General features: G+C 58.2%; 1 protein-coding gene across 4 annotated transcripts; it reads right to left on the bottom strand.

The window, feature by feature from the left end:
* Nucleotides 1-3349: 3349 nt before the first annotated feature.
* MEIS3 (Meis homeobox 3) lies at nucleotides 3350-14021 on the bottom strand. Of its 4 annotated transcripts, none has more exons than XM_004440195.3 (13): nucleotides 13580-14020; nucleotides 11816-11997; nucleotides 11426-11585; nucleotides 11288-11338; nucleotides 10317-10367; nucleotides 10016-10114; nucleotides 7985-8096; nucleotides 7651-7799; nucleotides 6611-6687; nucleotides 6347-6405; nucleotides 6163-6246; nucleotides 5757-5823; nucleotides 3350-3557 (listed from the first exon to the last, which is right to left on the bottom strand). In XM_004440195.3, exons 1-12 carry the CDS (start codon nucleotides 13589-13591, stop codon nucleotides 5774-5776), a joined length of 1086 nt encoding a protein of 361 aa, XP_004440252.1. In that variant the 5' UTR covers nucleotides 13592-14020; the 3' UTR covers nucleotides 3350-3557; nucleotides 5757-5773. The 4 variants fall into 4 exon arrangements, with proteins under 4 accessions (XP_004440252.1, XP_014650773.1, XP_087277580.1 ...); XM_014795287.2 differs by having other exon boundaries at nucleotides 10016-10165; nucleotides 13580-14019; XM_087421454.1 differs by having other exon boundaries at nucleotides 10016-10165; nucleotides 11288-11585; nucleotides 13580-14021.
* Nucleotides 14022-14572: the final 551 nt, after the last annotated feature.

Below are 14572 nucleotides of genomic sequence, written 5' to 3'. Positions count from 1 at the left end.
CCGGGTTGGTGGGTCTGAAGCTCCTGGAAAAGAGCCTGGCACATAGCACGCGCCGGACGAAGGGTGAACGCATGGGTACAGGAGGCAGGCGCGCTCCCACCCCTGTCACCTTTTCACAGGCTACACGACACGCTCAGGTGAGGGGTCCACTGTGGGTCTCCCCCGCGAGGACATCAGCTCCGCGAGGGCAGAGGTCTTTATCCACTGACGTGCAGGGACGAGCAGAGAGCGCGGGCGCAGGAAATCCCTGTGGCCCGAATGAATGACACGGTGGAGGCGGTTGCGGCTCAGAACTACGGACTTGCCTCCTCCGCTCTCCTCCTGCCTCCTGCGCACCCACTGGGTGCTGGGTGCTGGGAGGCCCCAGGTCATCCGAGCTGGTGATGGAGAGACAAACTCTGTCTTCTGACGGGCTGGGGTTCAAGCCGATCATGAAACAGGCCAACAGGGGGCGCTAGGGAGACAAGTGCCGGTCGGAAGGCGGGATGCTGTGGTCTGGCTGCTCCTGGCTTTTGCGGAGGCGACCTCTGAGCCAGGACAGGTGTCCCAGGCAAAGGGAGCCGCCCAGACAGAGGCCCCGAAGTGGGGGGTCTGGTCGTTTTCCACTAAGAAGAGCCTAAGCCACTGAGCGTCTGCCCTGAGCTCCACGGCGTCTGGGGACAACACAGCAGAGCGGTCAGACCCCGGACTCAGCAGCGGCTGACCTTCCCGTGAGGGATGTTTCATGCACGGCCACCTCGTCCGGGGCCCGGGGCCTCTCCCTGGAGCCTGGCGCCCGGCCTGGCAGGAGGTGGACAGAAGGGATCCGCTGTGTGAATGAATCAATGAACAAAATCTCAGAGTCTTAGGAGACGGGTCTCCCAGTCCGCAGAGCCTCCTTACACCGGCCATTGTGGGCCTAACACGGCTGGGGACAGAACAGGCCCAGGGGCCCCGGGCCTCAGTTTCCCTGTTTGCACAACGAGGATTCTGAGGCTGCAGCATCGTAGGAGGTGAGCGTAAGTGCATGGTGCTTCCAGGCGGGCTCTGAGGGTCTCGGCACATCCCCAGCCCGGTCTGCACCATCCAAGTGAGTGTCACGGGCTGGTGAGTGGCAGACTGGGGACTTGAACCTGGGCAGGTCCTGCTGGAGTCAGGGTTGTGATCTCCCTGCTGTCCGGCCTGTCGGTCTGTTGGTCACACACGAATGTTTCCGCAGGTGGCTGTTGCTGGAACTTTCCCTGGTGTCAGCCTCTGCCCACATCTTGTGGGCACCCCCCCGGGTGTGATGTCGGTGAGTGTGCGAGCATCAGCACGTGTGAGCACGAGTGAGGACGAACATGCATGTCGTGAGTTTGCGTTTTGTTGTATGACCATGTGTGAGCGAGTGTGAGCTGAACATGTGTGAACGTATGAGTGTGAGAATGAATGCATGTGTTTGTGATTATATACGAGTGTGAATGTGTGTGATCATGAGTGTGTGACGTGTGATGCGTGAGCATGTGTATGCCTGTGTGCGAATATGTGTTTGAAAACATAAATGTGTGGTGGCTTATCTGTGACTCTTCCCGGAGCTTCCCAGTGTGTATGTGTGTGTGTGTGTGTTTCCATGCCTGTGTGTGGCCGTGTTTCTGAGTGTGGGTCTATCTTTGTGTGTGTCCTGTGTGTGTGCTGGGGGTGTCCGGTTGTGTGTATTTCTGAGTGTCAGTGTGAATCTTGGCATCGGCTGTATCTGTAGCAATGTGTGCGTCTGTGTGAATCTCCGTCCGGGGTCTGCTGGGTGGGACTCAGGGGCACACATCTCTCCTGGCGCCCCGACACCCACCATGACACACACAGGCACCCAGGGGCCTCGAACACAGAGCAGATGTGAGCACGATTGGGGTGGGGCTGCCCTGACAGGCGTGACACCCTTGCATGATGCCCTGTACAGATCTAAGGAGGGGCCGGGAAGGGCTGGGGGGCCACCCAGGAGAGGGCCTGGGGGCGGTGAGGGGACAAAAAGCAGGGGCCCTGGAGAGAGAGACCAAAACTGAAAAAGATGGAGACGAGAGACACAGAGTGAGGCGAACAGGACTAGAGAGAGACACCCCCGCTCTGCCTTCTTGGTCTCTCGGGGGAAGCAGGTCTGGGAAGCTGAGAGACCCAGGGGCTTGGTTAGCCCATCAGCGTCTCTAGTCACAGACCGTGACCTCTGCCTGTGACTGAGCAGGGCACTGTTCTCAGCATGGCCCTTCCACACCCGCATCAATCAGCTCAGCAGGCCTGTGAGCAGGTATCGCCACTCTCCCCATTTTCCAGATGTGAACGCTGACGCCCAGAGAGGGGAAGTCACTTTCTTGAGGTACCACAGCTGTTATGTTCCAGAGGCTGGATTTGAACCCACGTCCATCAGGGTGAGGCTGTTCAAGGCCCAGCCTCTTCATCTCCCGTGGGACAGATGGCGAAGGTAATCTGAGAGCCACAGTGTGGGAGACTGATGCCAAAATGGCCACAATTCTTCCTCCCTCCCTGTACCCCCATCTCTTGCAATGTGAGTTTGCAGCCCCCCCAGCGGGCGGTGGAGTCTATTTCTCCTTCCTGGAATCTGGGCTGGTCTTGTAACTTCCAGTGGCCGGGAGAATGCAGCAGAGATAATCACGTGGCAGATCTGAGCTGGGGCCTCGAGGGCCTTGGGCCCATCTGCTTTCTCCTGGAGTCCAACCAATCCTCTATGTGAACAAACCAGACAGCATGCTGGTCGGTGTCACCACGCAGTCCAGTCGCTGCTGTTGCCCCTGTTGCCAGCCAGCGGACCCTCAGAAGCAGAGCCCCCAGCAGAGCCGTAGCTGCCCACAGATGCACAAGAGAGCCCTGTGGCAACCACCAGAACTGCCCAGCTGACCCTAGAATAAAATACCAACCCACAAATAAGGAGCTACAAAATAGTTGGCCTTTTGGGCCACGAATTTTGGGGGGGGTGTTTGTTACACGGCAATAGCTAACTGATACATACAGAGTGCCCAAGAAGAGAGCAGGATAAAAAGTATCAATTATTATTACAATTAGTGATTCATGAGCTTCAAATTGATGAGAATTTGAGTCTGGGAAGAGATACAAGAACACAGATTGGTGGCTTTTTGTTTTTAAGACTTTATCATTAAAAAAAAAGTAGAAGACATCAGAGAAGGGAGGTAGGGAAGAGGGGAGGGGGGTGGGCTGGGAGGATGAAGGAAACCTCTCCAAAATGTCGGATCCAGGTGACCCTTCTTTCCTGATGGCCCCAGCCCACCTCCGATCCCTTCTTTGTCCTGGAGGTGGGGGACCCCCAGCCGCCATCTTCTGAAGACTCAGGCCCAGGATCTCAGCTCAGGTTCTGGGCGGAGGTGAAGGCAGAAGCAGGGCGCAGGGCCTGGAGGCCTTGTCTTTGTCCTTGAGAGACCCTCGCGTGGGCGCTCAGGCCCCCCATGTCCCGGAGGGGCCCCAGGGAGGTAGGCGTTGAGTGAGGGAGCCGTAAGAGGTGGGGTCCTGAAGCCAGAGGGCCAGGCGGGGACCAGAACCAGATGTGAGCCTGGTGGTCACAGTCCGGAGACTGGGGTCTGTGGAGAGGGGAGGAGAGGTCACATCAGGAGGTAGAGGGCGGGTCTGGCCCCACGTCAGCCCCCACCAGCCCCACAGTGAGAGGGACGCAGAGAGGGAGAGAGAAACAGAGAAAGAAGGAGACAGAGTCAGAACAGAAATGGAGGAGGGACAGAGACAGACAGAGACGATGAAAAAGAGACCAGGAGACAGTCAAGACCAAGAAAGACTTAGAGAAAGACAAGGAGAGAGAGACACATAGAGGAGGACAGAGGAAGAAACATCGAGAGAATCAGAGATGAAGACGTGGAGAGAAGGAATGAGGTGTACAGAGGCAGGAAAAACAGAGAGAGACAGAGAAAAAGACAAGGGTGGGAGAGAGAAGGAGGGCAGAGAGAGAAGGGGAGGATCTCCATCTCCTGACCCCAGAGGTCCCCTGACGCTCACACCAGGCCACACCTGTCCACGACTGATCAGAGCAGGGCCGAGACCCCCACTGGCCTGCCAGCTCTGAACACAGCCAGCCATCTGTCCTTCCCACGCTCAGGCCTCCAGTGCCCTCCACGCCTAAGCCCTCCCAGGTCTCCACTCCCAGCTCCCAGCCTTTCTGTTGACCCTGAATTCACTACCCACCCACCAACTCACTAGCCTCAGTCCAGCCCAATCCCTCCCCCCGCCCGTGTGTGTGTGTGTGTGTGTGTGTGGCTCATAGCCAGGAAGCTTCTAAGTGCACCGGGCCTTTGCACATGCTGTTCCCTCCTCTCCTGCATCACTCCTATTCTGCTGGTCTCAGCTCCAAAGTCCCCTCCTCCAGGCAACCCTCCCTGAATCCTCCAGTCTGGGTCAAATACCTCCTCCTGCAGGAATTCCTCCCTGAACCCTCCAACCTGGGTGTGATGCCCCCCCCGGCCCCTCCACTTCTTGGGTTCCCTCATCCCAGCCCTGAGAACTCTGGGTTGTCACTGTCTGGGGACACGGGTGTCTTCCCCACTGAATTATCAGTCCCCTGAGGACAGGGCTGGAGGTGGTATGGTCATTATGGTGTCCCGAGCACCACCCAGCACAGGGCCGGGCACAGAGGAGCTCAGGGAATGTGTATTGAATGAATGAATGAATAGATGCTAAACTAAGGAGTCTGGACTTCATTCAGAGGGCACTAGGAAGCTATAGAAGAGTTTTAATCCAGGGAAGAGTCAAAATCTGTGCTTTAGAAACTCCAGGCTGCCTCTTAACCCTGGGCCTTTGCACATACTGTTCCCTATGCTTTCCTGAGCCCAATGAAGCTATATAAGTGACCTCTTCTCTCCGAGCCTTAGTGTCTCATCTGTATAATGAAGATAATAATAATCTCTCCCTCTTGGGATTGTTGTGAAGGCTAAATGAGAAGATACTCTAAAGTCTTAAGACCTGGGAGAGTACAAGAATGCACCATACTACCTTGCTCCCCACTCTTACCCAGTGGACTCCTATTCATCCTTCGATGCCCCACCCAGAGGCCACTTCCTCTACAAAGTCTTCCCTGATATCTCAGAGATAGCTGATGACTCCCTCCTTTGAGCAAGCTGTGTTTTATTGTTTCAACTGTTGCACAGGATTGTCATTGGTTTCTGATGTCCCCTTCCTCAGAAGCCCAGAACCTTCTCAAGAGCTGGATTATACCTGAGGCATGTCAGGACGTGGAGTGGGGGTTCAATATATGTTTGGAGATGTAGGTAATGTATGGATGGGTGGATGAATGGGTGGGTAGGTAGGTGGGGGAACACAAGGATAAGTTGACAAGTGGATGCACACATGGGCAGGTGGGTCAACATGGAGGTGGGTGGGTGGGTGGGTGCGTGGGTGGACAGATGAATGAATGAGTGAGTAGGTGAACGCATGGTTGGATGGACAGTGAGTGGATGGATGTTTGGTGGATGGTGGGTAGATGGATGCCTGATGAAATTTATGGATGGATGAGTGAGTTGATGATGGATGGACGGATGGATGGAGGGATGGATGAGTGAGTTGATTATGGATGGGTGGATGGATGAGTGAGTTGTTTATGGATAGATGGATGGATGAATGAATGAATCATCTTTTCACCAAGCCCTGGAGAACCCTCAGTTCAGGGAGCCAGGCTGACCCTGCTCTGGGTGGGCACACTACTGGAGTCCAGAAGTCTTACGAAGGTTTGAGTCACACAACCTCCAACCCAGTACCCCTCTACATTGGACACTCACACTTCTGAATCCAGCGTCTACAGATAATGCCACTCTCCTTCTAAGTTCAAACTCATCCCCATTGATCCTGGAAGACAAAAGGGGAGTGTTACCGGGTCTTCACCAGACACCTGCATATGCCCTTAAGTCCCTCCCACCCCTTCCTTCCCCAGGGGATCCTTCTATTGGGACACACTGAGTCATCGTTTAAGAGGGTGCTGGTCCTTTAAGGAAAAGTGGAGCCTTCCAGTAGGTGGGAGGAGCCTGAAAGAAGCCAACCCAATGAGGACCAGGAAATCTGCATTTGCATCTCCAGTTCCCCTGTTATGCAAATGAGTCACTGTATTATTCATGAACTTAATCCCATGAATTTAATGCCAGGAGGGGCGTGGTGTGCTGGGGGCGGGGCTTAGGGGCGGGGCCTTACCTGGCGGCCTGCCGGTCATGTGTGGCTGAGTCTCCGCGTAGCCCGCCATGGGCTGGCTCTCCGGGCTGAAGGCTGCACCCTGCCCTGCGAGGGGGGTTGAGGGTGCAGGCTGAGCCCCAGGATGCCCGGGTCCTGACATTCCCGCAGGAACACGAGGCCCTCTCTCCCCACCTTCTCCCTGTACCTGTGCGGTTGGATTGATCTATCATTGGTTGCACGATGCGTCTCCGGGCGTTAATGAACCTGGAGGGGTGGGTCATGGGAACGGAGGAGGGTGTAAAGAGTAGGAGATGAACAGACAGAGACAGCGAGAGAGCCGGGAAGAGAGGACAGGGAGAGGAGAGGACAGGCTCCGAGGGGCGCCGGGGCCTCCTTCAGCACCGCGGACAGCGCCAGGCCGCCCACCCCGGCTGCCCCACGGACGGCCCACGCCTCCCGGGTCACTCACCAGTTGTTGACCTGCAGGATAGTGAGCCCCGTGTCCTGCGCCAGCTGTTTCTTCTGCTCCTCCGAGGGGTACGGGTGCTGTGGCCACCAGCAAGGGTCACCCTGCCGGCCCGGCCACCATCTGATCCCCGAGGCCTGGCCCTTCTGGGTCTCCGAGGATAGCGAGCCCAGGCTGGGGCAGGGGCCAGGACAGCCAGAGCATCTGAGCTTCTCTGGGCTCCCCTGGGGCCCAATGGAGGGAAGCTGAACCGAGCTTAGGGCAATTACGCCCGTGGGCGCCCCCGCCTCTTCCAGCAATTAGAGACTAACTGGCCAGCTCTCATTAGGGAGACTGAGCGTGCGGAGGGGGCCATCACCCAGAAAGGAGGCAAAGCCGGCACCAGCCCTCTGAGTCTCTGTCAGGGTCCCCGTGCACGTCTCTCGCCGTCCCAGTCTCTATCTTTCCCTGTGGCTCTCTCTCTGACTTAATCTCTCTCTCCCGCTCTCTCTGTCTCTGTCCCTCTGTGACTCAGTCTCTCCCTGTGTCTATCTTGCTCTGATTCAGTCTTCCCCATATCTCTCCATCTCTATCTTTGTTCCAGCCTCTCCCTGTCTCTCTTTTTCCAGCTCTCTCCAGGAGGCAGTGTTGTGCAGTGGTTAAGGCCACACTGCCTGCATCTGAACCCACTTCTGGCTGTGAGACCTCTGAGCCTCTGTCTCCCCGTCTGCAAAATGGAGTTAATAATAGCCCTGCCATCATAGGGTATGCTTGGCTGGATGGTGGATGATTGACGGCTGGGTGAATAGATGGGCGAATGGGTGGATGGGTTAGGGGGAGGACTGAATGAGTTAAGAGCCCTCAGCGGCACCCAGCACCTGGCACCCAGGTAGCGCTCACGGATGTCTGCCCCTGTCAATCATCTCCTTGAGATTCTCCCTCAGTACTTCTCCCCTGCCTCCGTCTCCCATCTCTGGGCTCTCTCGGGGCCTCAGTCTCTGTGCAGCCGTCCTTTTCTCTCTTCCTCTATGCCCACCCTGCACCCGGGGCCCCAGCGCGCTCACCGAAAGATGCTGGAACAACCAGGCTCTCATGATGTTGGTGGCCACCTTGGGGAAGATGCCCCTCTTCTTGTTCCGACGCCGCTCCTGGTCCAGCTCCTCGTCCTCTCCCCCAGAACTGGGAGATGCCACGCTTGTGTCCAGTCCGTCTCCTGAGGGGCGAGAGGCATGTTGTTTGTGGACAGTGAAGGTGGGGGACCAGGGGGACCCAGAACCCTCACCCAAGACAACACTTCACATCCCAGCCGTCTTTGCCCCTCTGGAAGTCCTACTTGTTGTCTAACTTCAATCCTCAGACTGACTCCCACATGTCCCCTCCACCTCCCAAGCTTCTCACCTTGGTCACTAGAGTTGTCCCCACTCTGGGAGGCCAGGCCGCCACTGGATGGACCCGGGGTCCCCAAATGTACAGACCCACTGTCCTCATGGTCTCTAATCCAGGTATTATTCTGGAAAACAAGAGTTGAAAGTCAGTGCCAAGGCTTGGGGTACCATATAGCACAGTGGCTAAGATCGTGGGCTCTGGAGCTAGGACTCTTGGGTGTAAAGCCTATCCCTGCCTCTTTCCTGGCTGTGTGACCTTGGGCAAGTCACTTCACCTCTCTGTGCCTCAGTTTCGTCACCTGGAAAATGGAGGACAATAACGGCCCCCACCTCACAGAGTGTGGTAAGGACTCAATGAGTTAATTTATGTAAAGGCACATAGCAATCGCTCAATAAAGATGAGCTTATACAGATTGACGGCACCTTATCTGAAATCCTCGGGGGCCTGCAGTGTTTCAGAATTCAGAACTTCTCACATTTTCAGAGAGTAAATCAGTGCACACACCGCGTATTTCATAGCACCCCCAGCAGGGTCTGGGGCATAACCTCGTCATCAAACTCATTCACATTTCTGCAGCAAAATGGATGAATATTTAACTAAGTGGAATAAATAAAGGCTATAAATAGTCTCTCATTAGTTCAGGTCAGATTTTGCTGCCAAATGAGTCTGCACTCAACTTATGGAGAAAAAACCCCACAACTTTCAGTTTTCAGAGATTTGGGGGGGTCTCAGAATTGCAGATCAGGGAGTCTGGGGCTGTGTTTTCTTTATCCAAAGTCCGACACACTTTGAGGAACGTGACAATGTGGTGGAGTCACCCTCTGCCCCAGCTGTGTGTCCCAGGAGGCCGGCCCACCCATAGATACTGCGTGAAGACCTCTTTGTCGATTACCTTAGGTTTGGTCCAATTTCTGGGAGGCAGATTTGGTGCAGGGGGGTGGAAAGAGTCACCTGCTGTTGCTGAACCCTGGGTACCCCCCTGCCCTACTGATTGCCGCAGACCCTGCCCACTGCTTTGTAAACAGTCCCTCCCCAAATGTGGGTGCATCATTCATGTCCTGCTGGGGCCCAGCCAGAGACACCGGAGCTCAGAGAGGATTTCTGCAGGCTGGGTATGTGTGCATGGAATTGTGCATTTGAGAGCACTGGGGACGGGCTGTGTGCAAACCGCAGCAACGTCGGGTCTGAAGGCTTTCGAGCACGGCTCTCACTGTCGCCCGTAGCTCTTCTGCCACCGGATCCGATCGGATGCTGTGGGTGAGCATCCACATCGGTGTCCCTGAAGCTGTCCTGACACTGTTGTGTGTGTGTGGCACGTAAGTGTGAGTGTGCCTACATCTGTGCCCGAGATGGCAAGGCTGTCTCTGGAGAGGAGGTGGCCGTGGCGTGGTTGTTCCACGGGCAAAGCTGGGATATGCAGTGGTGTTCGAGCATCGTTGTGTCACCCTCTGAGATGGCCAGGTGGCTCTATCTGACTATTGCAAAGCCACGTTTTTCTGTTTGTGGCTGTAGTTCGAGGGGTGGTTGTCCTATTTGTGATCCTGCTTCCTGCACAAGCAGGCGGGTGGCTCTGTGACTATATCAGGGTGGGCCACGGCCATGGGCGGTATCAGAGCCCATATGTGTGGCTGTTGTGTGGTTGGGGTGTGTGTACCACACACACACACACACTCTAGAACAGCACTGTCCCAATCAGGCTGTGTGGTCTATGACGCTGTCCTGCAGCTGGGGTGTGTGTGTTTGAGTTGGTGGCATACGTTATTGCCCGGCTGTGAGTGAGAACGGCTGTGACTGCATAGCTGTGTGGGAACCCGTGTGGGTGTAGCCGAGTCTAGGGGTCCTGTCTGCAGCTGTTGGGGTGTGTGTGTGTGCTGTCGTCCAGCCGTCTCCCCGGCTGTGCGGCTGTTGTGTGGTTGGCGCATGCCCCGTGGACAGGCCGTGTCTGACCGCGGCTCTGAGGCTCTGTAGCGTGTGTGTGCCCTCAAGCTGTGGCCCAGCGGCCCGGACACGGCTTTGGTGGTAGGGAGATGCCTGGTGCCCCACCTGATCCGGGAGGCTGGGGCAGGACGCCGGGCAGTCCTCAAGATCCTCCCTGTAGCCGCCGTCCCGCTCCTCGATGACCAGGTCGATGGGCATCTTTCCCTTGAGGCAGGTGATGTAGCGGTGACAGAAGTTGTCGCACAGGTCGTGGACCTGAGGGGGCACCGGGGTACTGGGGGGGCCACCCGGGGGCCAGGGCTGGGGTACACAGGGATGGGGGTGGCATTCTGCCCCAACTCTGGGGGAGGGGGAGGGGGGGGACGGGGGGCAGGCGAGGGTGTGAGGGGAAGTGAGAAGCACTCACCTTCTCCAGTTCCAGCAGGTGGCAGCGGAGCACCTGGATGGCCTGTATCATCTGACAACAGAGACGGGGGGAGACAGAGGAGGGAGAGAGGGAGGGAGGGCAGAGCGAGAGGAAGGAGGATGAGGAGGAGGAGAAAGGAGAGAAAAAGACAGACAGAGAAACACGAAGAGTGAGATAGAAAGACACAGACAGAGCGACAGAGAGAGAGAGAAACCGGGAACAGAGATGGAGACCCAGAATTAAGGGAAGAGAGAGCGTTACGTTGAGAGTCAGAGACAAACGAGGAGAAGGAAGAGGTGCAGGAGACAGAAGGGGGTCCATCACAGGAGGAGTGAGCCGAGGGGTCTGTAATAATACTAGCCCACCCTTCCCCTGCCTGCCCTCGGCTCCGTGTCCCACCCTTCACCTGCGAACTACATTTCCCAGAGTCCTTTGCCAAAGGGTTCAGCCAATAGGAAGCCCTCGTGGGAGCTTAGAAAACAAAAGGGAGAGAGAAGCCAGGGTATTTCTCCCTCTCCCTCTCCCTCTCCTCCCCGCTCTTCTCTCTCCTTTGCACCTGAGTCCTTGCACTCATTGTGGCGCAGGCTCTGTCCTCCCAACTGATAGAACAGCTTTTCAAGTCCCCATTCGGTGCCAGGCCCTGTTCTAAGCTCCCGTGAACTCATTAATTACCCACAACAGCCCTACAGGATAGAAGTTACTACAGGCTACACTTTACAGATGAGGAAACTGAGGCACAGGGAGAGGGAGCTCCTTTCTCTGGTTCACAGAGCTAGTAAGTGGCAGAGCTGGGATTTGAACTCGGGCCATTGGTCCTGTTCTCAAACTCCCGGCTACACTGCATTGCAGATGGGCCACAAATCTCGATATTTGAGAACGTGGGTCAGCTCCCCCAACCAACCCCAGGGCTATGGAGGGCAGGACAGGAGACCCCTTGGAGGAGGGGGCATTAGGGAGGGCCGGGGTCTCACCAGATTGTCCAGCTCTGGGTTGGAGGAGAAGAGGGGCCTCTCGGAGCAGACCTGGGAGGAAGAGAGAGGCCAGGGAGGGCACGTCCTGTCTCCCGCCCGCCCGTCCTCACTGGCACGTGGTGGATGGGGGGTGCCCACCTGCTTGGCAAAGGCAGCAATGTCCTCGTTGAAGGAATCGGAGGAGCAGATGTCACCGCCCGGGGGCGTGCCCAGCCCAGCCCCGGCCCCATCACGGGGTGAGCACGTGGCCAATTCACATTTCTCAAAGACCAGGGCCAGCAGCGGAAAGAGCGGGTGTCTGGGGGGAGCAGGAGAGGAGAGGGTTCACGAGGGCAGGGCAGGGGTCTGCGAAGCATGGAGCAACTGGGAGGGGGACAGGAGACCCAGAGAGGAGAGACGGAGAGACAGAGAGAGAGTGAGATGGAGTGCGAGAAAGAGAAACAGACCCAGAGAGACAAAGAAACAGAGAGTGGGAGAGAGGCCCACATCCCGAGACCCCACGGAGCCCTCGGCCCTCACCCCACTCACCCGTAGATCTCGTCCTTCTCCCTCTTCAGGCCATCGCTGTCCAAGCCCGGGGGAGGGGGCTGGGGAGGCCGGTGGGGGCCGTAGGGCCCCGGGGCTCTCGGTGCCGAGGGCACTGCCTCCAAGAAGCCAGCCAGGGCTGCAGTGCCATCCACAATGCCTGGGTAGTGGGGCAGCTCATCGTACTGAGGGGAGGTGAGAGACAGAGAGAGAGAGAGATAGCCCCAGGGAGACGTCAGCGCCAGCAAGAGACCTCCCCACCCTGGGACCCAGGAGATGCCCCCTCTCTGCCCCAGGAACCCGCCCTTCTGTTCCCCGAGTGTCCAAGCTCCACCTCCTTATGCCCCCCATGTCCGTGGAGCTGCTGGGTGGGACTGAGGGCCTTGTCTCACGGCCTCCCTTGTACCCCTGGACTGTGACAAATGTCCCATCAGAGATCCTTGAGGTGAGGGCAATGAGGGTCTTGGATCTGAGGGTCAGGGTGGGAGGTCAGGGGTCAGGGATGGTCTGGCTGGTAACTACCAGCTCCTCACAGAGTGAGGAGGGGAGGGAAGAGGGGAGAGAGCCGTGGAGAGAGAGACAGAGGGGAGGAGAGAGAAATGGTGAGAGAGATGGCAAGAAAGGCAAAGAGAAAGACACAGGAGATAAAGAGAGAAATGCAAGGAGACAGAGGGAGAGACAGAGAGACGGAGGGAGAGGCAGAGAGAGACCAAGTCACGCTCACGGACACTTCCCACGAAAGCCATGCATCGTTCAGACACGAACCTACATACAGTCTCCCCCACTTCAGTTTCATTTCACAGCTGTCAAATCTGCACATCTGAGTGTGTCTTAACAACCTGTCACACCCCACCCACCACGTGACTCCAATACACACACACACACACACACACACACAGCCAAACGCAGGGCACAGGAATGAATGAATGAATGAGTGAGTGAAGGAATGAATGAGGCCTTGAGCACAGTGCCTGGCACACGTTCAATAAACACTTGTTGAAGGAAAGTATGACCCTGCACAACCACACAAACCCACTGTGCAAACAGCCCCACAGAGAAACCATGAGCATCCGGGTGAGATTTCTGCGTCCTGTCATCACAGAAGCCCGCGGAGCAGGGAGGCCAGAGGGGCCTTTAAATCACAAGGTCAAACCCTTTCCTTGGAGATGAAGGAACTGAGGCTCCAACAGGCGCAGGCACCAGGGACTCGGGAGAGGAGGAGCCAAGTGCTCCCACCAGGGTCACCTGCGTGTGTCTCTCCTTCTCTCCGCCCCTCACTCTCTCTTCTCCCAACTTCTCCTGAGCCCTGAAGTTGAATCCAGTTGCTCCCGCCTTTCCCTGCGCCCCCAAGATGTGTGCTGGGGTCTTCAGTCCTGCCGCGTTCGCATCCTCTGCCCCCAAAGGTGCAGACTCACCTCCTCGCCTGTCTCCTCGGGGTTCGCCCATCCCCAGGACCATAAAAGAGAGAAGCCCTCGGCCCTGCCTGGTGAGACCCACCTCTCCCAGCACTGTGCCCACCCCTGACCCCGGAGCACTGGGAACAAAAGTAGACCAGGGAGAAGGACTGGGGAGGGCAGCCAGGGGTGGGGGGTAGGATAAAGGGCCTGAGATAGAGGGGGAGACAGGGGCAGAGAGGGGGAGACCGAGGGGCAGGGAGAGGGGAGGCAGAGGAAGAGATGGTGGAGAGGGCGGGATGGGCTGGGGGAGACGGACGGACGGGAGACGCGAAGACGGGCTGGGGCGCACGGTGCCCGCCCTCAGACCTACCCTCCGGGCCATGGGCTGAAGCCGGCGGCCGCTGCTGGGTCCCTCCAGGGCCTGGCGGGCGGGGAGGGCGCAGCCGGGGGCTGCGGCCCGGGTGGCCGGCGGGGCCGACGCCGGGGGGTGGGGCAGGAGGCTGGGTGCCCGGCCCCCCCACCCCCCCGCCGTCAGCGGCCGGCGCCGGGCGGGGTGCAGGCTGCGCGCATGGACCCCCGGCGCCCTCCCCCGCGGGGGTCACAGCCAGGGGCGCATGCCGGCCGGCGGGGGCGAGCAGCGGGGGCGGGTCGCCCGAGGCCCCCTCCCCGGGGCCCCCGGTCCCTGCCCGGGTCCTGGGAGGACTGAACTCCCCGAGACAGACGGCCAGCCCGCGGGCCGGGGAGGGGCGCGGGTCCCGGCGTCGGCGCGCCCGAGGGATGCTGGCGCTCGTCTCCTCTCCCCTCCCGGTCTCTCCCTCTCTCTGTGGTCACATCCGGAAGTTCCACCGCGGAGATGCTTAACCCGCTGTCCGCCGGCGGCGCGGGCGGGCGGGCGCGTCCCCAGTCCCCTCCCCTCCCCTCCCCCACCCCGGCCCCCTTCCCGGGGCGCAGCGCTTTTGCGGGGAGCTCGCGTGTCGCAGCCTCCCTGGGTCTTCCTCGGTCCCCACCCCTCCTGCCGCCCTCTCTCCGGCTCGCTCCCCACCCCTCTCCGGCCTCCCCCCACCCGGGCCGCCACAGGTCCCTGCCCCCCTCCTCTCCCTCTCGCTCTCCGCCCTTCCCCTCTCTCTCTCTCCATCTCCCCGCTTCCCTCTTCTTTCTACGTCTTCGAGTCTCTCTCTCTCCATTTCTTTCTCTTTGTCTCTCAGTCTCTCTTTCTCCCATCTCTGCCCCACACATCTCTGCCTCTCTCCATCTCTCCCTGCCCCTGCGCTCCCACAGGCCCCCCCACCCTTTCTCTGTTCTCTCTCCCTCCCTCCCTCCCTCTCTCTCTCTCTGACTGTGAGATAGCATCAGAGGAGAGAAC

The sequence above is a fragment of the Ceratotherium simum genome, chromosome 33 (assembly GCF_057802395.1).
Source record: "Ceratotherium simum simum isolate JZ-2026a chromosome 33, ASM5780239v1, whole genome shotgun sequence".
Classification (NCBI taxonomy): Eukaryota; Metazoa; Chordata; class Mammalia; order Perissodactyla; family Rhinocerotidae; genus Ceratotherium; species Ceratotherium simum.
Note: the sequence above shows the minus strand (reverse complement) of the source record. Positions and strands in the feature narration are given on the sequence as shown.

What these genes read in the sequence shown, in the direction of transcription:
- MEIS3 (XM_087421454.1), bottom strand. An exon ending in ACCTGCTGGAACTGGAGAAG is followed by an intron (nt 10,166 to 10,316) that starts GTGAGTGCTTCT and finishes GTGCCCCCTCAG; the next exon opens with GTCCACGACCTGTGCGACAA. An exon ending in AGATCAATCCAACCGCACAG is followed by an intron (nt 6,247 to 6,346) that starts GTACAGGGAGAA and finishes CCCCCCTCGCAG; the next exon opens with GGCAGGGTGCAGCCTTCAGC.